The sequence below is a fragment of the Doryrhamphus excisus genome, linkage group LG3 (assembly GCF_037039965.1).
Source record: "Doryrhamphus excisus strain RoL-2023G ecotype Guam linkage group LG3, RoL_Dexc_Guam_v1.1, whole genome shotgun sequence".
In the NCBI taxonomy this organism is placed as follows: domain Eukaryota; kingdom Metazoa; phylum Chordata; class Actinopteri; order Syngnathiformes; family Syngnathidae; genus Doryrhamphus; species Doryrhamphus excisus.
Window position 1 is genome coordinate 5,709,504 of NC_136359.1, and position 25,868 is coordinate 5,735,371.

The 25,868-nt window shown below is 42.5% G+C and overlaps 2 protein-coding genes across 2 annotated transcripts in view; one reads left to right on the plus strand and one right to left on the minus strand.

Moving 5' to 3' along the window:
- kntc1 (kinetochore associated 1) overlaps positions 1–20,890 on the plus strand; it is a 49,814-nt gene extending 28,924 nt beyond the window's left edge. The window contains exons 37-61 of the mRNA XM_078789515.1: positions 491–595; positions 678–806; positions 951–1,070; positions 3,467–3,573; positions 3,667–3,880; positions 4,713–4,802; positions 5,206–5,371; positions 5,641–5,699; positions 6,776–6,992; positions 7,072–7,145; positions 7,214–7,424; positions 7,920–8,032; positions 8,121–8,176; positions 9,612–9,690; positions 9,761–9,885; positions 9,970–10,105; positions 11,786–11,881; positions 12,209–12,265; positions 12,344–12,398; positions 14,576–14,639; positions 16,507–16,636; positions 17,833–17,922; positions 18,238–18,392; positions 20,229–20,321; positions 20,394–20,890. Of these exons, the coding sequence (XP_078645641.1) occupies positions 491–595; positions 678–806; positions 951–1,070; positions 3,467–3,573; positions 3,667–3,880; positions 4,713–4,802; positions 5,206–5,371; positions 5,641–5,699; positions 6,776–6,992; positions 7,072–7,145; positions 7,214–7,424; positions 7,920–8,032; positions 8,121–8,176; positions 9,612–9,690; positions 9,761–9,885; positions 9,970–10,105; positions 11,786–11,881; positions 12,209–12,265; positions 12,344–12,398; positions 14,576–14,639; positions 16,507–16,636; positions 17,833–17,922; positions 18,238–18,392; positions 20,229–20,298 (2,718 nt within the window). The 3' untranslated portion in view covers positions 20,299–20,321; positions 20,394–20,890. The remainder of the gene's footprint in view (positions 1–490; positions 596–677; positions 807–950; positions 1,071–3,466; positions 3,574–3,666; positions 3,881–4,712; positions 4,803–5,205; positions 5,372–5,640; positions 5,700–6,775; positions 6,993–7,071; positions 7,146–7,213; positions 7,425–7,919; positions 8,033–8,120; positions 8,177–9,611; positions 9,691–9,760; positions 9,886–9,969; positions 10,106–11,785; positions 11,882–12,208; positions 12,266–12,343; positions 12,399–14,575; positions 14,640–16,506; positions 16,637–17,832; positions 17,923–18,237; positions 18,393–20,228; positions 20,322–20,393) is intronic.
- Positions 20,891–24,609: 3,719 nt separating this feature from the next.
- On the minus strand, positions 24,610–25,868 carry LOC131128332 (hydroxycarboxylic acid receptor 2-like). Its single transcript, XM_058071072.2, has one exon. The coding sequence runs from the start codon at positions 25,813–25,815 to the stop codon at positions 24,841–24,843; it is 975 nt and encodes a 324-aa protein (XP_057927055.2). The 5' UTR covers positions 25,816–25,868; the 3' UTR covers positions 24,610–24,840.

Below are 25,868 nucleotides of genomic sequence, written 5' to 3' on the forward strand. Positions count from 1 at the left end.
CATGTGTGGGTTTTCTTTCAAAAACATGCCACTCCAAATTGTCCATAGGTATGAATGTGAGTGTGAATGGTTGTTTGTCTATATCTGCCCTGTGATTGGCTGGCGACCAGTCCAGGTTGTGCCCCGCCTCTCGTCCAAAGACAGCTGGGATAGACTCCTGCACCCCCCGCGACCCTCATGAGGAAAAGCGGTAGAAAATGAATGAATGAATGTTCAAGTTGCTGCTTTAAAAAAAAGCGTAGCAACTGTCCCAACAACCGTGGTAATCACACTCTCGTCCGCCATCTTGGATGAATCATGTGATGTTGTTTACATTCTACTGCGCATGCCCCATTGAATATTCTGTTTCATTATCGCGGTGCATGTAGACAGGAGATTGGAATATTCCTTTCCATGTATACACTGTTGTACGTCATTCGGAAAGAGGAAAATCTTCCCATGTAAACGTGGCTAGTGTAGTTGTTGATGATGCACTCATCTTGTTTTTCAGCTCTATGACCCAAAAGAGCTGAGTAAGTACAACGTGTCCTTGAATGACCTCCGTACGAGCACCAACTCGGCCCTGAAAAATGTCGCCGTGGGCCTGCTGAACAAGGTGAGCCCAACTGCGCTTCAGGTTGAGCGCCATTTAGCATCATTCCAAGCTGCTTTCTCTTCCATTTGTCCATGGGATGCAGGTGTTGAACTGGAGGATGGTGGATTGCGATTTGGCCATCGGGTTGTGTACGCTGCTGTCTAAGGAGGAGGTCATGAAAATTCTCTGGAAGGTTATCGACAACACGTGGGAAAACTTTGATAAAATCTTGGTATGTGATATTCCAGAAGAAAAACGCATCTTTAATGCACAAATTGCATATCAAAGTGGCCCCCCCACAGCCTTGGAGAAGGTTTGGACACCCACTGATATAGATGATTACGTTGTCATCCAGCAGTTTCTTGATTTATTTCAGGCTGTGGCGAAGATTGGAGCAAATCTGTGCTGCTTGTATGAACAAGCGGCAGCGGAAAAACAGAAGTTTCTGTCTGTCATCACTGAGGCGGAATGGGGCATCAAGCTTGCCAAATTAGAGGTAATGCAGCGCTTATATATATATATTTTACAATACTGTAGTAGCCCAGAGAGCTAAATCACTCAACTGCAGAGGGTGTTGAATACCGTCCATGGGGTGGCTGGGCAACCCCTTAGAGATAAGGTGATAAGGTGGCTCGTGGGGAGGTGTTCTAGCTAGCAAGCCCCAGGGAAGACCCATGTAATGGTAATGGTTTCATTTCATTTGAACATGCATCAGATTACAATTGAGTGCATCCCATAATCAGTTCCACATGTCCAAAAGGAGTAGGAAGAAGCAAAGCTTATTAAATCCTACCCCTCCATCTGGTACTTTTACAATCAGTAACTGTTTCATTTGTTCACTTCCTGCCTTTCTAATATAATGTAATTTGTTGTTTGTTTTTGGGCGGCGCGGCGGTCTAGTGGTTAGCGCGCAGACCTCACAGCTAGGAGACCAGGGTTCAATTCCACCCTCTGCCATCTCTGTGTGGAGTTTGCATGTTCTCCCCGTGCATGTGTGGGTTTTCTCCCACATTCCAAAAACATGCTAGGTTAATTGGCAACTCCAAATTGTCCATAGGTATGAATGTGAGTGTGAATGGTTGTTTGTCTATATGTGCCCTGTGATTGGCTGGCCACCAGTCCAGGGTGTACCCCGCGTCTTGCCCGAAGACAGCTGGGATAGGCTCCAGCACCCCCGCGACCCTCGTGAGGATAAGCGGTAGAGAATGAATGAATGTTGTTTGTTTTTTTATTATTTTATATTTTTTTGTATATATTTCCAAGTATTGGATGATTTATAGGTAATTGGTTATTTTTAGCCTTATGCATTATTTTAGCTGTTTGAAGATGAACTATATCAGCAAGTTGAAGTATTTGTGATTTTAGAAGTAAGGAGTTAGTATGTTCTCTGTAGGCGGCATTATGAATTATCCTTACTGACCTTTTTTGCAGTACATTTAGCGAGTGAAGATTGCTTTTATAGTTATTAGCCCATATTTCCACACAATAAGTAAGATATGGTAGAACCAGAGAGCAATAAAGAGTGTGGAGTGATTTCTGATTGAGAACTAATTTTGCTTTGTTCAATATTGAAATATTTCTGACTACCTTATGTAGTACATTTGTAATATGAGGTTTCCAGCTCATATTTTCATCTATTGTGATCCCCAGAAATATATTTTCCTTCACCCTTTCAATGTTTACACCGTCTATTTGTCTTTACTGGTGCGTCTCCTTTCTGCTGTTACCAAACAGCATGATTATGGGCTTGCTCAGTAATGCAAGCCCCATATACTGCTGCTTAGCAGCTGTCTATGGGGCTTGCATTACTGAGCAAGCCCATATTGTTATTCCTTGTTTAGCTATTGTTATATCTTAATCTTCCCATTTTTGTGTGTGTAATGCGGCCAAAACCGCAAGAAGGACCCCCACACATGTTACTCCGCCGGAATCCTGACGCTCAGGACTACAGCGGTATTTATTTTTTTGGAACGTTTTGTGTAACCATGGCGACGCTATTCACCAAAACGTTCAAAAATGGGCCACTAGATTAGATACACCTGTTCTATTTTTAGAACAGCCACATTCCAGGGAAAACGAGAATTTGCAGACTTTTCACAGCTTTGTAGCTCAGCCATACGGCCACGTAGAAACGTGATTAACGGCTCATTTTTTAGATAAACTTCTCAACTCTCCCTGTGGCTAAATGCTAATTGCTAGCATGTTAGCATTTTAGCTAATTTACTCATGTCTAAAGGCAAATACACACATGGCATGATGTAGGAAGGTTATAGGACAACCTTGGCACTTTCTAAACTTGAGGCCCTCTTGCTTGGTGCTAGCATGATGACTGTTAGCATGTTAGCATTTTAGCTAATTTACTCATGTCTAAAGGCAAATACACACATGGTATGATGTAGGAAGGTTATAGGACAACCTTGGCACTTTCTAAACTTGAGGCCCTCTTGCTAGGTGCTAGCATGATGACTGTTAGCATGTTAGCATTTTAGCTAATTTACTCATTTCTAAAGGCAAATAGACACATGGCATAATGTGGGGACACTATGGGACTGCATCAACCTTTTCGGTACTTGAGGCTGTCTTGCTAGGTGCTAGCACGGTAGCCGTTGGCGCACCGGGCCCGAGGTTCACAGCACAGGTGGCAAGCCCATCAAAATTTCTGCGGGAATTTTCTAGTTTTAGTTATCATCAAACCATCTTTTTAATATGACCATCTCTCCACTCTCATATATTCAAGTCTGTTCCCAGTATTTAATTTGGCCGTTGTGAGTTCATTCATTCATTCATTTTCTACCGCTTATTCTCACGAGGTTCAAGGGGCGTAGTGAGTAAATATTAAAAAATGCCCTTCATCTTATACGTCTCTCGGTTTTGTTGTCTTTGCCGTCCCAGATATTCATCCAGCCCGAGTTTCGCCAGTGGTCTGACTTGAGCATTGTGATCCCCATTCTGGTAAAGAACAAGAGGATCACTCCAGATATCATCCTCGAGTACTGCAGGTGAAAGTTCTAAACGTCCTCCTCCTCCCCCTTTTTAGTCGTTGCATTTTGCTCTCCTGATGATAAAACTCCTTTCCTCTACATCGTCTGCAGCACATTCGGTCTGGACCGCGACGGCGTCCTCAACCAGTACATTACCACCGTGCTGCTGCTGCAAGAGGAAGATGCAGAGGAGCTCCCTGGTCAGGGCGAGACAGACGCCCAATCCTTGTGTCACGCGGACGCACTGGAGCGTGTCCTGAAGATCATCCCCAAGTTGCATCAAACCAGTGAGCTCATCAGCAATCTGTCTGCTGCTATTTTCAAGGTGCGTGTACATCTCTACCGCTGGGTGCTTGAAAGTCTTCAAAATACTTCAAAGGTCCCCGATGATGCAAAATTTAGTTTGTAGTGATATTATAACAGTAACGTGTGTCCACAGAGCACCAAATGTGAGCAAAATCTATCCTCACCCTCACTGCTCACTACTGCAGACACAGGAGTCAGTAAATGTGTACCAAGATGGCTCATTAGCATTAAAGCTACAGACACACAAAAGTCGGTGCTCACGAAAAGCACTTTTAGCAGCAAGACTATAGATTTTGGACAACACACTTCCAATACACTACTGTGGGTTCTCTGCGAAGGTTGAAAAATAGCCAACTACGGGACCTTTACCTTTAAGTCAAAGCCCAATCTACCAAAATGGGTGTTAGCATTAAAGCTACAGACACACAAAACATGTTCTCCCAGTCGGTGCTCACTGAAAGCACTTTTAGCAGCAAGACTATAGATTTTGGACAACACACTTCCAATACACTACTGTGGGTTCTCTGCAAAGTTTAAAAAATAGCCAACTACCTTTACGTCAAAGCCCAATCTGCCAAAATGGGTCTTAGCATTACAGCTACAGACACACAAAACATGTTCTCCCAGTCGGTGCTCACTAAAAGCACTTTTAGCAGCAAGACTATAGATTTTGGACAACACACTTCCAATACACTACTGTGGGGCCTCTGCGAAGGTTGAGAAATAGCCAACTACCTTTACCTTTACGTCAAAGCCCAATCTACCAAAATGGGTCTTTGCCATATATAGTAGAATATTTTTGAATGCAGGACTTGAATAATCAGTGGACTCCCATTGTCTTCCTCATGCAGCTCAGTCCTTACAACTACGAGAGGATCGAGGTGGTGGTCAAGATCCTACAGGTTGTAGATGAGAACGTTGCGGTCTTCTCGGTCAATCAGGTAAAAGAAAATTGGAAATATGATTTCAACACGGCGGCACCACGGTCTAGTGGTTAGCGCGCAGACCTCACAGCTAGGAGACCGGGGTTGAATTCCACCCTGGGCTATCTCTGTGTGGAGTTTGCATGTTCTCCCCGTGCATGTGTGGGTTTTCTCCGGGTACTCCGGTTTCCTCCCACATTCCAAAAACATGCTAGGTTAATTGGCGACTCCAAATTGTCCATAGGTATGAATGTGAGTGTGAATGGTTGTTTGTCTATATGTGCCCTGTGATTGGCTGGCGACCAGTCCGGGGTGTACCCCGCCTCTCGCCCGAAGACAGCTGGGATAGGCTCCAGCACCCCCGCGACCCTCGTGAGGATAAGCGGTAGAAAATGAATGAATGATGTGTTGTTCTCCACAGGCAATGGGCCTCCTCCAGCACTTAAAGTCCTACAAGCGAATCTCTCCCCCGTCGGATGTGGAACAGACATACTTTCTGGAGAACAATCTGCAGCCAAGCCCCCTGAACAAAGTCAGGCTGCCTTTCCACCTGCTCGTGCAGAACAAACACTACTGGAAGATCATCTGTGAGTTGCATGTTGTGTTGTTAGTAAGACGCTGTATATGTTGTAGTTTACAGAGATGTACAACTTCATGTTTGTAGAATCATGCTGCTCATTTTGAGGCCTCCAGAATATTAGAGCAGTGCCAACGACAGCCATCATGTGTCTCACCCACGATGTCAATCAAAGCTAATCTTTGCAAAGGCGCCATTTTACATACAGTTTGTGTGTACAGTTTGCACTGTACCTTATAGTGTGGCTAGGAGATTCTTGAATGTGTTTTGTGTGTTTAGCTCCGGAGCTCAACGAGGAGACCTTCCCAACTCTCCTTCTCATCAGCAAACTGATGAAGGTACGTCTAGTCTCATGACTAGATAGGACACCTCTAGTCAACTAGATAGGCTGTTCTGTCTAGTCAGACAATCCGTCTGTCAGTCTAGTCCAGGGGTCTCAAACTCAATTTACTTGGGGGCCACTGGAGCTAGGGTCTGGGAGAGACCGGGTCGCATCAGGTTTTCCAAAAAAAACAATAAAAACGCATTTATTAAAAACAAAAAAAATTTTAAAACTTTGCTTTGGTTCCAATTTTCTACAAGAAAAGCTCTGATAAAACATTCCACATTCCACTCAAATATCTTACTTTTTATTTTTCTACACAAAATAAGATGAAAAATAAATAAACAAATCAAGAATAAAGAAAATCAATCAATCACTAATAAATAAATATAATAATAATAGTAAAATGGAAAATAATAAAAACTTAAGAAACCACATATAGTTGGTGGGTAGACAAATTATTTTTTTCAGATTAAAATGAACAAAGCATTATTAGAGGCCTGTAGACATGACAAAACACGACTATAGTCACATTTATACTCTTTTTATTTACAACATATTGCGCAACTGCAGGGTCTTGAGACACATGCTAACTCGCAAACTAGAGAGCTAGCGACCTAAACGGTAGCCTTCAAGTTATTTCCTTTAAACTTAAATAGCCAAAAACTTACCACTTCCACACGGATCGGGAGGATAACTATTAACAGTTATTTAACCTTTAGCATGAACATTAATCAAACGTAGTAATTTTTTCTGGGTACATGATACCATACAGCATCCATATCAAACTTGTGCGGGCCGCACTAACATTAAACTTTCATATCAAGGCGGGGGCCTCAAGTAAGTGTCCTGCGGGCCACATTTGGCCCGCGGGCCGCGTGTTTGAGACCCCTGGTCTAGTCTCTGGCTCTCAAAGTAGTCCATCAGTTTATGCTCAATGACTAGACAGAACAGCTCTAGACGTGAGCTGTCCTATGATGAAGTCCGCTCGGGTGAGAGACAAAACATCTTGGAAGACAACCTGAACAGTCCGGTTGTGACGAATTCCATGTCCTGGGAAACAAAATGACTGATCAGTCCGCCCCTCCACAGGTGAGCCTGGATAAGCTGTACATGCTTGCAGCCAATCACATGTTTGATACAAAAATGAAGCCCATGGTCCTCGAGAAAAGGAAGAGGGTTGGCGCTCAAGGTTTCAACAAGGAGACGTTTGAGGTGGCAAAGACGATGATGACGTACATCCACAACATCCAGAATCCGGAGTGGGCGGCAGCCACCGCCCACAAGATCACCCAGGAACTGCCTCCAGGTGAGACCGGCACAAGAGACACCTGACCCTTCTGTGTAGACTAAAATCTTCCTCTCCTCTCCTCTGCTCTGCTCTGCAGGCTATGAGAAGGCACAGTCCCTGAAGTTCTGCATGGCCCTTGGAGATGCCTGGGTCAAGGATCCAAACCTTGATGTGAGGATTTCTTCACAAATTTGTTTGCATAGTTTCTTTAATCCTGCAGCCGTCTGCTCCCCACACAGGACGAATCACGGACCCGAGGGGGGGCCTTTCTGTCCAAGCTGAAGCTGCAGCTCCAGCGGTCGGCAACAGAAAGCACGTTGATGGCCAGTCAGCTCAACAGCCCCGAACTCCTCAAGCTCACGGCAGCTCCAGACAAACTCATTACGGCTCTTTACGAGCACAGCAGTGTGGATCAGCGCTTCAGGGACTCTGCAGGACCAACTTATCCCGGTGAGTAAACCTTTCAAGGATATGACATGAGACAAAGAGGGATTCAGACCCTATGAGAAACACCAAACACCCAGACGTGGGACACCGGGGCCCAGGAACACCGGAGGAAGGCCTCACTGGCAAAGAACCTGGTGGTCTGGCTTGACCTGTGGTGCCCAGCCCAAAGAAGCCACACAGGGTCCTTATAGTTTTAGGGTGAGGGGCTCAGAGGAGGCAGCTGAGGTGGTTCGGACATCTCGTCCTGGGCGCCTCCTTGGTGAGGTGCTCCGGGCATGCTCAGCCGGGTTGAGCAGACCTAATACACGCTGGATGGATTACGTCTCACAGCTGGCCTAGGAACGCCTTGGTGTCCTAAGAGGTAGCCGGAGACTGGGAAGTTTGGGCTTTATACCAACTGACACTGCCGCCCGTGACCCGGACCCAGATCAACGGAATTAAATGGAACACATCAGTCGTATTCTGTGATTGAACTTGACCAATGGTCGTTTCTTTCAGACATACATGCAGTAGTTAAGGAAGTAGCCTCCATCAACAAAGTGGATCTTGTGAAAGTCCGTAATACGATGTTGGAAAAGTGGATCTGCAGAACTGGTCCTGCTGTGGCAAAGGTTTGGCAGGCCTGCAATTGTTTTTGTTTTGTTTTGTTTTGTTTTTTTAATTGGGGAGATTTTTGATGAATTTTGTACTTGGATTTAGGATACCGGCCACTATGACTGTGTCAGCAGCTTCAAGGATGACCCAGACTTAATGAGGTACATTTTAAGGTTTTGTCTACATATTTATCCATTTATCCATAATACATCCATCAATAATCAAACTGTGCTTCCGGTATAACAAACAAAAACAGACAGTGTATATATTAAGGATCGGTTGATATATCGGGCCGATATTTGCGTTTTCTCCCTGTATCGGGGCGATACGCGCGTGGATTCGCCGATGTATTTTTCCACCGCATGATCAGGCATCCTCTGCCGCCGGGGCAGCTTTGTGGTGCCCCGGCAACATGATACTGTGTCAAAGATGAGTATGGGTGCTGATACTGGACATGGTTAAACTCTATATTTTATCAGTATCACTGCCCTGGGCTTTGACACAGTATCATTTCGGCCTTTTCCCGTATCATTCATGGGCGGTTTCTAGGGTACAGGGACAAATAATACTGTAGTATGTGATAATAAGATCATCACATGGTTTGTCTGGTATCAGGCCCAGTATCATGCCTCCAAGTGTCAGACCTTCGGTCTCGGGCTGATACTGGAACGTCATTCATATAAATTGAGGGATCAAAAGCAGTATCGGCCATCGGCAAAGGGTGATGGAAAAAAATTGGTATCGGCATCGGCCCCAAAAAAACATATCGGTCGATCCCTAGTATATATATTTATACTGTATATTTAGTTTTTTCATTTTTAATAGATGTGTCTGCACCTTCATTCATTCATTCATTTTCTACCGCTTTTTCCTCACGAGGGTCGCGGGGGTGCTGGAGCCTATCCCAGCTGTCTTTGGGCGAGAGGCGGGGTACACCCTGGACTGGTCGCCAGCCAATCACAGGGCACATATAGACAAACAACCATTCACATTCATACCTATGGACAATTTGGAGTCGCCAATTAACCTAGCATGTTTTCGGAATGTGGGAGGAAACCGGAGTACCCGGAGAAAACCCACGCATGCACGGGGAGAACATGCAAACTCCACACAGAGATGGCCGAGGGTGGAATTGAACCCTGGTCTCCTAGCTGTGAGGTCTGCGCGCTAACCACTCTTCCGCCATGCCGCCCGTGTCTGCACCTTCTTCACCAAAACAAATTCCGAGTATGTGTATGTGCATGCGTGGGTTTTCTCCGGGTACTCCGGTTTCCTCCCACATTCCAAAAACATGCTAGGCTAATTGGCGACTCCAAATTGTCCATAGGTATGAATGTGAGTGTGAATGGTTGTTTGTCTGGCCTACAGTAAATAAAAAACCAAACATCCAGGCGAGGGTAAATAAAAGATTGTTCTGAGTGTTCAGGCCAGGGAAAATGAAACCTCGGACCAGACCAGGGAGACTGAAACATGAATACAGGCTACGGTAAAGCATCCATCTACGTTGGGGAAAAAAAAGAAAACATTTTTCCAGGCTAGGCTGAATGAAAAGTGATTTTTAAGACTGACCACGTCACTGCTATTTGCTGCTGACAGGGTGGTCTACATGCTGCAGGCTTCCACCACAACTGATGCCGTTTGCCTCCTCAGCGCCATCCTGTCTGCTGAAACCTGGGTAAGTTCTCCCTTTTATATCCAGTGTCTGTATCTGATATCTTCTGTGTCTTATGCTCTCCTACCTGTAGCCTCTTAGCAGCTCCGGGCCGCGTCTGACATTCTGCCATCGAACCCGAGTGCTCCTTTGTTTCATGCGACTCGCCGACGCCGCCACACTTGAGACACAGTTAAAGATCAACAGGAGTGAACTGGAGTAAGCCGTTTACACACCATTTTGATTGCAATGCATTCTTTTCAAGATGTGTAAAAAGCCTTCCATGTATACGTATATCTGCAGCTACTACGTGAAGTGCTACATCTTTGTTTCCCGGCTGGAGGCGTTGAACATCCCCCACACGGTGCAGTCATTCCGCAGCAGCCCCAAAGAGGGCTTGATCAAAGGCCTGTGGAAGAACCACAGCCACGAGCCGCAGGTACTTTCTGTTTCTTGTTTAAGTGCCGGGCAATTCAACTGGTGGTCCGCAAGCCACACCCGGCTAATAAAAGTCCTGTTTTTGTGGTAAAATCCTGAAATCATTCAATCCAAAAGCCATCCCCATGTCTACAGGGTAGGCCCGTTTTTGCTGCAAATCCTTAAAAATCTTCTTTGCTCTCGTCATATCCTTGGCGAACATTATTGCAGGTCATCCTGCAATATCACTGTAAACTGTATCATTAAAAACAGCGGATCTGTCCTGACTCGAATAAAGCAACTTTGACGAATGTTTTTGCAGCAGAGTGGTCCTGTCATATATAGAGGATCTTCATGTGCCGTGCTCCTGTCATACTTTAATGTTTGGCTGGCGTTGCCAGGTATGATCAAACACATACTAGGAATTTGTTTTGGTGGAGAAGGTGCAGACACATCTATTAAAAATGAAAAAAATAAATATACATTATAAATATATATACTAGGGATCGACCGATATGTTTTTTTGGGGCCGATACCGATTTTTTTCCATCACCCTTAGCCGATGGCTGATTTTGCTTGGGCCGATATTTGTGGCCGATACTGCTTTTGATCCCTCAATTTATATGAAAAAATGACCATGATAATTATAGGTTACCACATGGTATCAGGCCAGGTATCATGCCCCCAAGTGTCAGTATCAGAGGGCTGATACTGGCATGCGGGGGCATGATACTGAGCCTGATACCAGACAAACATGTGATGAGCTTATTATCACATACTATTTAATCATGAGCTTACTATTTAATCAAAAGACCATTTTGTTTCCAGAAAATGTTCAGTTTATTACATGTATTATATCTAAACAGTGTAAACACAATAATTGCTAAAATATTTCAACAATAATATTTTATCAACAGTCTTATCTTATCAATGTCTGACAATTAAAGTTCCATTAATCAAGTTTGGGTTTTTTGGTGACTGGAGAAGCACTAGGCACTAAGCACTCGTGCGCTGTTCTCTGATTGGTTGTTTCACGGGCACGATACCAGAGCAGCGCGCTCTGAGTGGACAGCTACGGGGGCTGATACTGGACATGGTTAAACTCTATATTTTATCAGTATCACTGCCCTGGGCTTTGACACAGTATCATTTCGGCCTTTTCCCGTATCATTCATGGGCTGTTTCTAGGGTACAGGGACAATTAATACTGTAGTATGTGATAATGTTAGTTATCAGGGCCAATTAATACTGTAGTATGTGATAATGTTATTTATCACATACTACATACTGCCTGTGAAACAACCAATCAGAGAACAGGACACGAGTGATTAAATAGTATGTGATAATAAGATCATCACATGGTTTGTCTGGTATCAGGCCCAGTATCATGCCCCCAAGTGTCAGTATCAGCCCGAGACCGAAGGTCTGATACCAGACAAACCATGTGATAACCTATAAATAGAGTATCATTTTATTGTCGGACTTTATTCTTTTTATTTATTTGTTTTTTAGAGAATGACATTTGTGGAAAATGCCATTTTGTGGAGTCCCTGGCCTTGCTATTAAGTGCTTTATTCAAACACAGGTGTTAGTCCTTAGCTATCTGTGAACCATCGTGGACCCTGAAACCCTAATTTAGGTTTTTTTTTGCACTTGACTTGACCAGGTCTGTCATACTAAAGCAACTTTTTGGTCTTTTCAGGCCGTGCATTTGGTGGCAGACCTGTGCTTGGAGTACAAGGTGTACGACACTCAGCTGTGGAACAGTCTTCTTCAGAAGATGCTCGGCTTCAACTTGGTGAGTAAATATTGATTATTATTTATGGTTTGAGTGCCAGTCATAGTTACAATGAATAAAATGAATGCGTATGTTTCTCGACTCCGGTTTCCTCCCACATTCCAAAAACATGCTAGGCTAATTGGCGACTTCAAATTGTCCATAGGTATGAATGTGAGTGTGAATGGTTGTTTGTCTATATGTGCCCTGTGATTGGCTGGCCACCAGTCCAGGGTGTACCCCGTCTCTCGCCCGAAGACAGCTGGGATAGGCTCCAGCACCCTCTGTGACCCTTGTGAGGAAAAAGCAGTAGAAAATGAATGAATGAATGTTTCTCGCTTCTCTCAGATTAGTGATCTCCAGAATGTGCTGGAAGCAGTGGTTGCCGTGCCAGCTCTGTGGAAGGTAGTGTTTCACATAAAAATAAAATACATTTTAAAAAGCAATATATACACAATATATAATTCTATCCTCCGTTTCCAGATTTCTAGTTTCTCCAGGACCTGGAAGAGTATGCTTCTAGCACCTTTTGTCTCAGGTATTCCCTGAATATTGCATGATTAACACAAGCAAGAATACTCTAGTACAGGGGTCACCAACCTTTTTGAGGCCGAGGGCTACTTTGTGAGCACGGATAGTATGAAAGGCTACATGACCTGTTTGCGGTGAACTTCCAAAATGACAAAATTGCACGGATCACTTTTTAGTAATCAGAACAAAAGGAATAGTAGTAGTAACACTATGTGAAGCGACTGCTCACATATCAATGTTAGTTATTTTCCACAATAATGGTAACAAAAACATACTTTTTATTTTTTAAGAAACATTTATTTATGTGCTCACATATTTGAAAGTCAGAGGGAACACCTTTCTGTGATTTTTTTTTCACCTGCCTAGTGAAAAAAGTCCTTTGTTTGTCCAAAGCTGCCTTTAACAAACGGGCCGTTTTCGTCCTTAATTGAAGCTTTCGTGACAAGTTTTGAAGTGTCTCTCCACATTGTGCCACTTTGTTATTGCAACAGTCGTCCCGCAATTAAGACACATACATTTTTCTTCAAAATACGTAAAGAAAAATTCTTCCTCCCAATCACTGTGGAAAAGTCCTTTTTTGCTTTTCTGCCATGTTTTTGGGGGCTAAACTGCTAACTCCTCATCACCGCTGCACTATATCAGAAAAGCGGTGACGGGACGCATGCGCACACATGAACTTTGACTTGAGATAAGACTTTGTTATAAAATATTTTTCTTTTAATTTTTGATGTTTTAAGACGATAAAAAAAATACATTAATGTAAGCAATTCTGATTCAAAATTTAATGCACAAAGTAACAATGATAATTTGTGAACAGTGCTATTTTTTTTAGAAGATGCCTCGCGGGCGCCTTAAGTGGTCCACGTGGGCGCATGGGTGTCCGCGGGCACAGCGTTGGTGACCCCTGCTCTAGTAAATGTCTTTTTTGGATTTCCATTGTACCTTCCACTGCCAATCACAGTTGTGCAATACACACATATATATATATATATATATATATATATATATATATCCATTTTAAGACCAGTTGAAAAATTCTAAGAATTTACATTTTTTCACGGTTGGATGTTCACAAGCTTGTAAGTTGAGCAAAAACAAGAAATGCTAGTGAGACCCCAAAACATATTGGAGTAACACGCGTTCAACTGAACTAGGCTGTTCAGTTCCTTAGCTGATCAAAGGTTTAAGACCATAGCCCCAAAACGCAAATGCCATCCAAGGATTATTGTGTAGTGGACGGATAGCCAATCGGATCCTCTGGCTCAGGGCCGCTGACAGGGGCGTCACTAGTTTCTGAGGACAGGGGGGCTTAGCCCCCCTGGAGATGCACAAGATATAAATGAATGTAGTAGACATTAAAAAAAAAAAACATCGAAATATCCAGGAAACAAATAAGGAACAAGAACCGGGATATAACTTTCCCACTTTTGGACAGATTTAGTAGAGATACTCAATTGTTTTAGGCCACCATTACATTTACACAAGTACACACAATCTACACTGTAAAACCAGTGGACAGTGATCAATTATATAATAATCATTATTATATTATTAATTAGCCTATTATTATTGCTATTATCATTGTTCTTCTTCTGATTATTACTACTACTACTAGTAGTAGTAGTAGTAGTAGGGTAGTATTAGCCTGCTTATTGGCTTGCTTATTAGCCTGCTTTTGCCCTATTATATGAAATTTGCCAGAGATTTTTTTTGTAAAAAAAAAAAATAAAAAAAAAATGAAAAGAATCAATAAAAAATATCAAATTATTTAGGGGGGCCTATTTTTTAAAATAAAAAAAAAATCAAACTATTGGCCTAATGACACCGCTGGCCGTTGATATTTAGTTTGGGTATACCACTTGACAAAAAGAGATGTTTGAAGAAGTTTGAAATGACCTTACTCGTCCAACCTCAGCAGCAATGGTGCGCTGCGGAGGACGCCTTGCTTCTGCAGCTCAACCAAATCCACCGCGTTCAAAGAGAGATAGCCTTTTTGCCTTTGCCATCAGATCATGACAACATGACCGTATGAATACCTGACAGAAAACAAGATTTTGGCTTTTAAAAGCTGTGCTCTTCAACTGTTGAACAGCCTTTTTGAAGTTCTACTCAGAACCTCAGTTCTCGTCTTGAAATTTGTCATCGGGAGTGTCTAAAATGTAATCGTACCTGCTTTGGTTGCAGCTTCTTTACCTTTGAGCTCGGATCAACAAGCAATACTCTACAGGACCTTTGTTCTCCTCCTCAAGTAAGCACCTTTTTGTTTTTTTCTTGCATGCACAAATATTCTATATTTCTATATATTAGTGGCCTCTGCCTTTCCCCAATAAATATGAAATATTTACTGTATTTTCCGGACTATAAGTCGATCCGGAGTATAAGTCGCACAAGGCCAAAAATGCATCATTAGGTAGAAAAAAACATCCATAAGTCGCACTGGAGTATAAGTAGCATTTTTTTCGGGTAATTTATTTTCCATACTACTTGACCAAAACAGACATTACGTCCTCTTGGAAGGCAAGTTCTAACAATAAAAGAATAGAACAGGCTGAATAGGTGTAAGATATGCTAACACAATGCTTATTCAGCTACACCAAAAATAAACATGAACAGAAAAGGTGTCCAGTGTTTATACAACATAAACAGTTTTTTCATTTATAAGTCGCTCTGGAGTATAAGTCGCAGGAACAGCCAACCTATAAAAAAAGTGCGACTCATAGTCCGGAAAATACAGTACTTGGAATAAATATGGATATAGTCATCCTTCATTTATCACGATTAATTGCTTTCAGACCCGACTGTACCTCGGTTTGTACTCGTTTTAGCATAGCAAACCTGTTTACAAGATTCTAAATGCAGTTTTTAACATTATTAGAGACCTCTAAGATGCACGGTTTAGTAGTTAGCATGTACACAGTCAGGAAATCGGGAAGACTTGGGTTCGAGTATGCGCTTGAGCATCTCTGTGTGGAGTTTGCATGTCCCGCCAAGGCCCCCGGGCGTGGGTTTTCTTTGGGTACTCCGGCATGCTAGGTTAATTGGCGACTCCAAATTGTCCATAGGTATGAATGTGAGTGTGAATGGTTGTTTGTCTATATGTGCCCTGTGATTGGCTGGCCACCAGTCGGGGGTGTTCCTAGCCTCTTGCCCGAAGACAGCTGGGATAGGCTACAGCATAAGCGGCATAGAAGATGGGTGGCCCTATAGTCACCTTTACACTCGTATTAGCCAATGTAGTGGACATAAAAATACAGTAAACCTCGGATAAATCGGATTCAATTGTTCCCACTGGTTTTGTCCGATATAAGCAAAATCCGTTATATGCATATACCGGAAAATGTCCGTCTTACGCATATATTGGATTTATATCCGGTATATGCGTATATCGGATTTTATCCGTTATAAAAAGGCACTTCCTTGACTATGTTTCCAATGTACCTGGACTGGGCAATGAAAAGAGACGTAAGGTAATGAGAATTGAACTTTATTGGACTCTGAGCATAACAAATTGTTAATTAAGCACGCCCGTCAGGCCTACGTTATTTCCAATAGTGAGGTTAAGATCTCATTCACTGCTGTGCTAGTATTATTATTATTTGTCCTAAATCTGGAGCCAGGAGAAAGACACGATGCTGCCATCCGATATATGCGAGGGAAATTGGAACGGGACTGGAGATTTTGTTCGAAATAGGCGAAATCCGTGATAAAAAAATACGATATATGCAATTAATTTTTATTGGAAATGCATTACAGAAAAATTGGTTCTTTTTTATCTGTCCGTTGTGAGCGAATTTCCGATATATCCGAGTCCGATATATCCGAGGTTTACTGTAGTATTTAAGCCATTTGTCGGAGATGCTCAATGTAGCCCATGTTGTTATTGGAGATTTTTACGAAGGGTTATTGTGTCTGTTGTGTTATTCAAACCTGCAATAGAAGCCTGTTATTTTGGCGATCAAGTCTGGTGTGTGTGTTTCACTGACTTACTGTCACCCAGTGACCAGGGTAGAATCCTACATATCCTTCAGTGACTTCCTGCGTTCCTCTCCAGCACCAAATGCCTTAACCCTTCAGTCTCACCTGTGTGGTATTTTTGGCCTGCTATCCTTTCCAAGGTGTCCGTTCTTGTTGAATATGGAACTGATCGGGATGGCCAAAGGCTTTGCACAGTTCAACCTGCTAGCCTTTGCCCTGGGAACGCTTCTTCTCATCCCCTCGGCCAGCAAGAAAGCTCAGCAGATTCAAGTACGTGAACTGAACCTGTTTCTCTTCAAGTCCGACCTGCTGCTTTTTGGGTCTGGGCTCAGTCCTACTCTTCCTTTCTGTTTTTTGCTTTGGGCTCACCTGTGTTCCCTATTTGGTTCTGATAAATAGTCTCATCTGTGTCTCTATAGACTTTGGGTCCCATTGTTGGTGCAACCTTGGTCTGACCCGACACGGCCTACTATTTCAGTTTTTTTATTCTTTCTTTTTTCAGTTGAGTCCCCATCTGCTGCTCTCGGGTCAGATTTAGTTGTACCACCTGCAACTTTTCCAACCCAACCCAGTGATTTGGGGTCAGATTTTATTTCTAGTCTCACCGATATCATCAGACCTGAAGTACAGTGTCTGGGTTTTACTTTTAGTGTCGTCTGTTTTAGTTTAGTCTACTGTATTCTTTCTTGGTATTGGTCTCACTTGAGCGTCCTGAGCTCCCGTTGTCAATTGAATTCCTATTCTTCTACCTATCACATACAGTATTAATTGTCCCTGTACCCTAGAAACCACCCATGAATGATACGGGAAAAAGCCCAAATGATCCTGTGATACTGATAAAATATAGAGTTTAACCATGTCCAGTATCACCCCCTGTAGCTAAGAGCGCGCTGCTCTGGTATCGTGCCCGTGAAACAACCAATCAGAGAACAGCACACGAGTGCTTAGTGCCTAGTGCTTCTCCAGTCACCAAAAAACCCAAACTTGATTAATGGAACTTTAATTGTCAGACATTGATAAGATAAGACTGTTGATAAAATATTATTGTTGAAATAGTTTTGCAATTATTGTGTTTACACTGTTTAGATATAATTATAGGTTATCACATGGTTTGTCTGGTATCAGGCCAGGTATCATGCCCCCAAGTGTCAGTATCAGCCCGAGACCGAAGGTTTTCTAGGGTACAGGGCCAATTAATACTGTAGTATGTGATAATACATGTAATAAACTGAAAATTGTCTGGAAACAAAATGGTCTTTTGATTAAATAGTACGTGATAATAAGCTCATGATTAAATAGTATGTGATAATAAGATCATCACATGGTTTGTCTGGTATCAGGCCCAGTATCATGCCCCCAAGTGTCAGTATCAGCCCGAGACCGAAGGTCACCTGGCCTGATACCAGACAAACCATGTGATAACCTATAATTACATCACGTTTACATCATGTTTTTGCTGTTTGCAGGGCTTTCTGTCGATGCGTGACCCCGTCACTGTGCTGGATCAGGAGGAGGAGCTTATGAACACGGGGGAATTAGCGGGTATCCCCTCTCAGGTTAGGCGCTCATGATTGAAGCGTGTTTGATGGGAGAGTAGAATTATAGAGTAGCAATCGAAGTACCTTGTAGAGGCTTCTTATTAAGTCGGGGCTCTTGTGCAATTGGGCGACACGTGACGAGAGCTGCAAAAGAGGAAACTCAAAGCTGGTTTGATGGTGAGAAGATATGCCATTATTGTTATCCAGGTCATAATATTAGAATTAGGCCAGTACACATACTGTAAACAATGAAAAGTATTTCATCCCAGTAGGGGGATTGATTAGATTGGCTCAGATTATTACATCACATCTTATTTCTTTTCTGCGTTTCAGATTCGGGACACCGTGCTGGCTTTCATCATCCAACATGGCCAACACAGCAAGCTGGTGAAAAGCAAACACTTCTCACGTCTGAAGGAGTTCATGGTGACCAACGGCCAACCGGAGCAGATGGAGGACATGGCCAACTACCTGGTCAACATCAACTGGTTAGTCATGATTAGTAGCTTGGTTAGTTGACAACACTCGGGACTGGGTGGTTCTTTGTCAACAGGTTGCCATGACAACGGCTGTATGGTGTGTAACGTTATTGCTCAACAAGATATTTCCTCATTTATAATTGTGTAATCTTGATATGATCCACCACTAGAGTTTATGAGAGGGTGGGAAACTATCTCAATCATACATTGATGGAGATAGATGTGCAGTCTATGTACCGTATATGCTCCATATTTACCGTACTTATGTTGCATCAACAAACACGAACACTTTTTAAAATGTACCGCCATTTCCCAACTATAGAGCGCCCCAGAGGAAAAAAGATTTGTATATATATATGCCGCACCTGTCTATAAGTCGCTGGTGTCCATATTGTATGTAACCTGGGATATTTAGTTCGCTGAAAAATTGCAAATTTTATGAATTAAATGAATGCTTTTTTTTGGAACAGTACATGAAATATGAATAATTAATAAGGGAAGTCAGTCATTGCTATCATCCTCCTCCTGGGAACTAAAACCGCTAACGTTGTCTTCTTCAGCATCATAATTCAACAGCGTCATTATTCCTTCATCACACATGTTGTCGGTCTCTGTTTCTCTTTCGTTGTCGCTATCGGTGTCACTTTTGCCCGGAGGCAAATTAGCCATTTAGCTTGAGCTATCCTCTTCGTCACGTAGTAACCAGCCTTTCGAAACCTGTTGGTTGTAGTAGTAATTCTGTTTTTTTTTTTTAGCTTTTCATTAAATGAATGTTGTTTTTTTAACAGTGTGTGTAATGTGGCTAGTTAAACAGTAGCCTACGACAAAAGTAATTCATCCCTATGGGAACTAAAACCACTAAAGTTGTCATTTTCAACAATCTTATGATTCCTTCATCACACACGTTGTCAGTCTCTGCCTCTCTTTTGTTGTCGCTCTTGGTGTCACTTTTGCTTGGAGGCAAATCCGAGCAGTCCAAACAGAAGCTGTAGTAATTCTGTTTTTTTTAGCTTTTAATTAATTTAATGGGTTTTTTAACAATGTGTAATGTGGCTAGTTAAACCGTAGTCTACCACAAAAGTCATTCATCCCTATGGGAACTAAAACCACTAAAGTCGTCTTCTTCAGCATCACAATTCAACAGCATCATTATTCTTGCGTCACACACGTTGTCAGTCTCTGTCTCTTTTTCGTTGTCGCTATTGGTGTCACTTTTGCCTGGAGGCAAATTAGCCATTTAGCTTGAGCTATCCTCTTCGTCACGCCTTTTGAAACCCATCGGTTGTCAGTCTGAGCAGTCCAAACAGAAGCTGTAGTAATTCTGTTTTTTTTTGTTTTTTTAGCTTTTAATTAAATGAATGTTTTTTTAACAGTGTGTAATATGGCTAGTTGAACAGTAGTCTACCACAAAAGTCATTCATCCTCATGGGAACTAAAACCACTAAAGTCGTCTTCTTCAGCATCACAATTCAACAGCCTCATTATTCCTGCGTCACACACGTTGTCAGTCTCTCTCTGTCTTTCGTTGCTCTTGGTGTCACTTTTGCCTGGAGGCCAATTAGCCATTTAGCTTGAGCTATCCTCTTTGTCACGCCTTTCGAAACCTGTCGGCTGTCAGTTCGAGCAGTCCAAACAGAAGCTGTGGTAATTCTACACTTGATCAAACCTACTTAAGAGGTGTCAGAGATCACTACATAAGCCTTCAGAATGAGACATTAGCTTCCACTTCGCTCCTCCACATCATTGCTTCTTAAGCATCATGGGAAACGTCATTTTTAGCCATACATTAGCCGTATTGCAACCGTCATCGTGCACCAAAATGACAATGTTTACTGTGGTCCTCAGTCAGGACGAGGCTCGCTGGCTGTCTCAGGAGTACACCAAACACAGAGAACATCTCACAGGCAAGCACTGACCCCCCCACCCCCCCACCTTGAGGTAACGACCCTTATTGATGTAAGTTCATTAAATTATTACAGTTTTGGTTAAAGTGAATGTTTTTTCCTCTAGGACCATCCAGACTGGAGTTTGTCCTGCTGTTATTGTTCTTCTGGATGAAAAGTAATATTTATCATACTTCCTCTTTCATATTCAAATAAATATTTCTCCATTGTTGAATATTGTCAGGTGACATTCCTGTATGAAAAGTACTGTTTTTATTATACTACTGGAAATGCTCCAATTAGCGCTTCTCATTAACATCCTCGTCTCCTTTAGTGGCTGGGTCTCTGATTAACACCGGGTCAAAAAAAAATTGGCACCTGTGGCTGTAGGCAACCTCCTGATTTAATTCCACAATTGGTCGAACTGGTCAGCCAGTGCCACAGCTTTATCTCTGCATGCGCTTTAAAATGTTGCGACTCAGCTGTGTGTTCACTGGCCATACTCTTGTTGACCCTGAACTCGCTAGTTCTGAGTTCTGTGTTGCGCAATAGATTTGTTCATAAATGACAAAGTCCGAGAGAGCTACGTGTTCCTTTCCACTTTATCATGCACTCCAAATCATTATTAAAGTAACATAGACATACAGTCAACCCTTGTTTATTGCCTTAATTGGTTCCTTAAGTGAATTTCAGCAAAGTACTGCAGGATTCAGTCTTGATAAATGGAACATTTTTGTAGTTATGGCATAGAAAACCTGTTTTTGATCTTCTAAATATGTTTTTAACATTATTACAGCCCTTGGAACATGATTGTCACACTAGACACAATCTAGTAGTCATCATGTGACATAAATAAGATAAATAAATGACTTTAAATGGCTTTACACTCATTTTACCTAATATAATAAGAGCCTAATAAGACATAAGAGTAAATAGGCTATTTATTCCTATTTATATATTCCTATTAATTTATATAGGAGTAGGCTATTTGAGACTAAAATGTTGTGTGTTGCAATAAATGTGTTCCCTAGGTGACTTTAGTGGCAGGCGAACAAATGTGTGGCGGGACAGGAAGTGGTTCAGAGTTGAGTTTTAGCTTGTCGTGGTTGATGGACCCCAGGAGTAGTCTGTGTTATTATTATTATTATTGTTATTATTATTACTGTGCCTGTTGTGCGATCATTTTAACCTGCAATAACTGCCTGTTCCGGTGATCACATCTGGTCCTTGTGTCACCAAACAATTACTGACACCTGGTGGCCAATGTGAGATACTACATTCACAATTACAATGCTTCTTCTGCCTTGTGTTTGTAGTTTAAGCTCATTGAGCTAGTTCATTTAGCCATTTTTTATGCTTGATAACACCAGGAATTAGCGCATTTTGCTTCAATATGCCTTTTTTGAGGTTATAACAGCCTCTCTTTGATTCCTCCAATTAATGGACTCGTTTTTTAGCACTCTAATATACGTACTACTTAACAGAAAAAGGTTACTGTGTTTTTGTTGCATTGTTCTCACATCAGCTTCTTTTGACTCTTGGATGACAGTTAAGAAAACATTGCATTTTTCTTTTGTGATGAACACAGTTTGACCCTGGAACAGACTTTTTCCTTGTTAAATGTGAACAAATTGGAGTTCAAGCAGTGGTCTTTATATATTTTATTCCAGACAGTACTTGCCCACATTGCAGTTTTTTCCTTTTAAATTGTCGCCATATATGGGTCATTTATGAAAGCATTATAACATATTTCAGGCTCTTGCAGCCATTTAAGGAAACAAGACTTGTTTCTGAATGAGCAAAGGAAATGCAGAGTCATCATTGTCATGGTTGCGTTTTTTGGTAGTTTTTCTATTGTACAGAAGTGTGAATGCTTCAATGGTCTTTCTGTGTCTGCCCTGCAATTGGCCGGCGACCAATCCAGGGTGGACCTCGCATCTCATCGGCCATGACCCTGAACCCTTTCTATATCAACATCTGACATGTGACCACCTTTACTGAGAATCAAACTTTTTCATTTCCCCCACTGCTTTTCAGTCGGGGAAATGAACTGCAATGTGCTTTCCAGCGTAGAGGTGTGAAATTGGGGGTTTGAATATTTGAAAAGAGAGAGGAAGCGTGCAGCTCTTATTGGTGATTTTTGTTTTTTTTTTTGGGGGGGGGGTGATGTTTTCGGTGAAGCAAAATCATTTTAGAAGAAAAAGCACACAGTTTATATTGTTTGTTTTTCCCAGCACAATCACCAAAGATGGTCAGGGCCGAAAAATATTTGAAAATGTACTCGGAAATACCGTATTTTCTGGACTATAAGTCGCTCCGGAGTATAAGTCGCACAAGGCCAAAAATGCATCATTAGGTAGAAAAAAACATCCATAAGTAGCACTGGAGTATAAGTGGTATTTTTTGCGGGTAATTTATTTAACAAACTACTTGACCAAAACAGACATTACGTCCTCTTGGAAGGCAAGTTCAAGTTTTTTTCATTTATAAGTCACTCTGGAGTATAAGTCTCAGGAAGAGCCAACCTAGGAAAAAAAGTGCGACTTATAGTCCGGAAAATACGGTACTTAGAAAAAAATATATATATAGTCATCCGTCATTTATCACGGTTAATTGCTTTCAGACCCGACTGTACCTAGTTTTGTACTCAAATCTGCCCCCGTTCAGTATCGGCCGATATCATTACCGTCCTTTTTCACTGATATATACTTGCTTTAAACCAGGGGTCTCAAACACGTGGCCCGTGGGCCAAATGTGGCCCGCAGGACACTAGTTTAAGGCCCCCGCCTTGATATGAAAGTTTAATGTTAGTGCGGCCCGCGCAAGTTTGATATGGATGCTGTATGGTATCATGTACCCAGAAAAAATTATTACTTTTGATTAATGTTCATGTTAAAGGTTAAATAACTGTTAATAGTTATCCTCCCTATCCGTGTGGAAGTGGTAAGTTTTTGGCTATTTAAGTTGAAAGGAAATAACTTGGAGGCTACCGTTTAGGTCGCTAGCTCTCGAGTTTGCGAGTTAGCATGTGTCTCAAGACCCTGCAGTTGCGCAATATGTTGTAAATAAAAAGAGTATAAATGTGACTATAGTCGTGTTTTGTCATGTCTACAGGGCTCTAATAATGCTTTGTTCATTTTAATCTGAAAAAAATAATTTGTCTACCCACCAACTATATGTGGTTTCTTAAGTTTTTATTATTTGCCGTTTTATTATTATTATTATATTTATTTATTACTGATTGATTGATTTTCTTTATTCTTGATTTGTTTATTTATTTTTCATCTTATTTTGTGTAGAAAAATAAAAAGTAAGATATTTGAGAACAGTGGAATGTTTTATCACAGCTTTTCTTGTAGAAAACCGCAACCAAAGCAAAGTTTATTAATTTTTCTGTTTTTAATAAATGCGTTTTTTGGGGTTTTTTTTTTTAAACCTGATGCGGCCCAGTCTCGCTCAGACCCTAGCTCCAGTGGCGGGGGTGCTGGAGCCTATCCCAGCTGTCTTTAGGCGAGAGGCAGGGTACACCCTGGACTGGTGTCCAGCCAATCACAGGGCACATATAGACAAACAACCATTCACACTCACATTCATACCTATGGACAATTTGGAGTCGCCAATTAACCTAGCATGCCGGAGTACCCAAAGAAAACCCACGCCCGGGGGCCTTGGCGGGACATGCAAACTCCACATAGAGATGCTCAAGCGCATACTCGAACCCAAGTCTTCCCGATTTCGTGACTGTGTACATGCTAACTACTAAACCACCGTGCATCTTAGAGGTCTCTAATAATGTTAAAAACTGCATTTAGAATCTTGTAAACAGGTTTGCTATGCTAAAACGAGTACAAACCGAGGTACAGTCGGGTCTGAAAGCAATTAATCGTGATAAATGATGGATGACTATATCCATATTTATTCCAAGTACTGTATTTTCCGGACTATGAGTCGCACTTTTTTTTATAGGTTGGCTGTTCCTGCGACTTATACTCCAGAGCGACTTATAAATGAAAAAACTGTTTATGTTCTATAAACACTGGACACCTTTTCTGTTCTTTGGAGTTTTGGAGTTGCCAATTAACGTAGCATGTTTTTGGAATGTGGGAGGAAACCGGAGTACCCGGAGAAAACCCACGCATGCACGGGGAGAACATGCAAACTCCACACAGAGATGGCCGAGGGTGGAATTGAACCCTGGTTTCCTAGCTGTGAGGTCTGCGCTGTTATTATTATTAATAATAATTGTTGTTATTATTATTATTATTATTATTACCCGATCCATCATTATTGCATGTAAATTTGAGTGTGATGTATGAACATGAATGTGAATACTTGGTCTCAAAGTCATTATTTATTGGATTATTGATGAACACGTGAGCAGAAGCATCCCAGTAAATATGCCAGAATTAGCAGCAATAGCTCCCTTTCATTTGTGCGTACATTGAATGCAACAAACACACGGCTGATTATGCTTGTACGGTCATCATTTGAACGCATCATGAGAAGAACAGCAAGAAGAGAAAGTGCCTCGGACATCGAGTGAACTTCTTCCGTCCGAGAGTTCTTTTAGCTTTCTAAATCTGGCTGCACGAGTGCGAACCAGTCTCCCGGGTCCTCTTCTCTGTGCTTTCTGTGGTTTCAGCTTGCGGCAGGTGGAGGGACTTCCTGCAGATGTTCTTGAAGGTCGGGCTGGAGAAGTAGTAGATGACAGGGTCCAGGGCGCTGTTGAGATAAGTGAGGCTGACGGTCATGTAGAAGGTCACGGTCAAGCTGTCCATGGCGTCGCACACGTCTGACTCCGGCAGGGTTTTAAGTGCCTCTTGGGTTTCGATCCAAATTAGGAGCTGCGTGATGTTGCTGGGCAGGAAGCAAACGGTGAAGACCACCACCACCACCGTGATGAACCACAGCGCCTTCTTGATTTTGCCGTGCTGGCTCATTTGTCTACCTTTGAGCTGGCAGATGATGCGAATGGTGCAGAACAGGATAACGAGCAAAGGCATCCAGCAGGAGAAGAGAAAGTTGAATTTGTGCCAGAGCCGGTTCCCCTTGGCCGTGGTTTCCACCAGGAAGCTCTCACAGTAGCCCGAGCGGAAGTTCTGCAGAGTCAAAGCGTTGGCGGTCATGCAGACGGTGACCAACCACAGCACGGCCGCTCCGCACATGGCCTTGGAGGGGCTCATGGAGTTGATGAAGTGGTGCGGGTGCACCACGCGGATGTAGCGGTCCAAGGCGATGGCCATCAGGAAGAGGGTGCTTCCCGTGCGGTTCAGAGCCAGCATGAACTGTGAGATGTTGCAGAGCGTTTTCCCGAATCTCCACTTGATTCCCGAGTTGTAGTAGCTGGCGCGGAAGGGCAAAATCATGTTGAGCAGGAAGTCAGCCATGGCCAGGTTGAAGAGCAGCACCGTGCTGCTCTTCCAGGGCCTCAGGTGGAAGCAGAAGATCCACAGAGCCAGGCCGTTGCTCAGCGCCCCCAAAATAAACTCTATGGACAAAATGGTGGGGAGCGTGCTGACGAGCAGCGTCCCCGTGAAGTTGCAGTGCATGTCGAGTTAGCCGGCTGCAGATTTGAGGAAATAAGACCTGGAGGAGTGGCTGA

Excerpts from the sequence above, each read along its gene's own strand:
- LOC131128332 (XM_058071072.2), bottom strand. The coding sequence starts at position 25,815 with ATGCACTGCAACTTCACGGGGACGCTGCTCGTCAGCACGCTCCCCACC.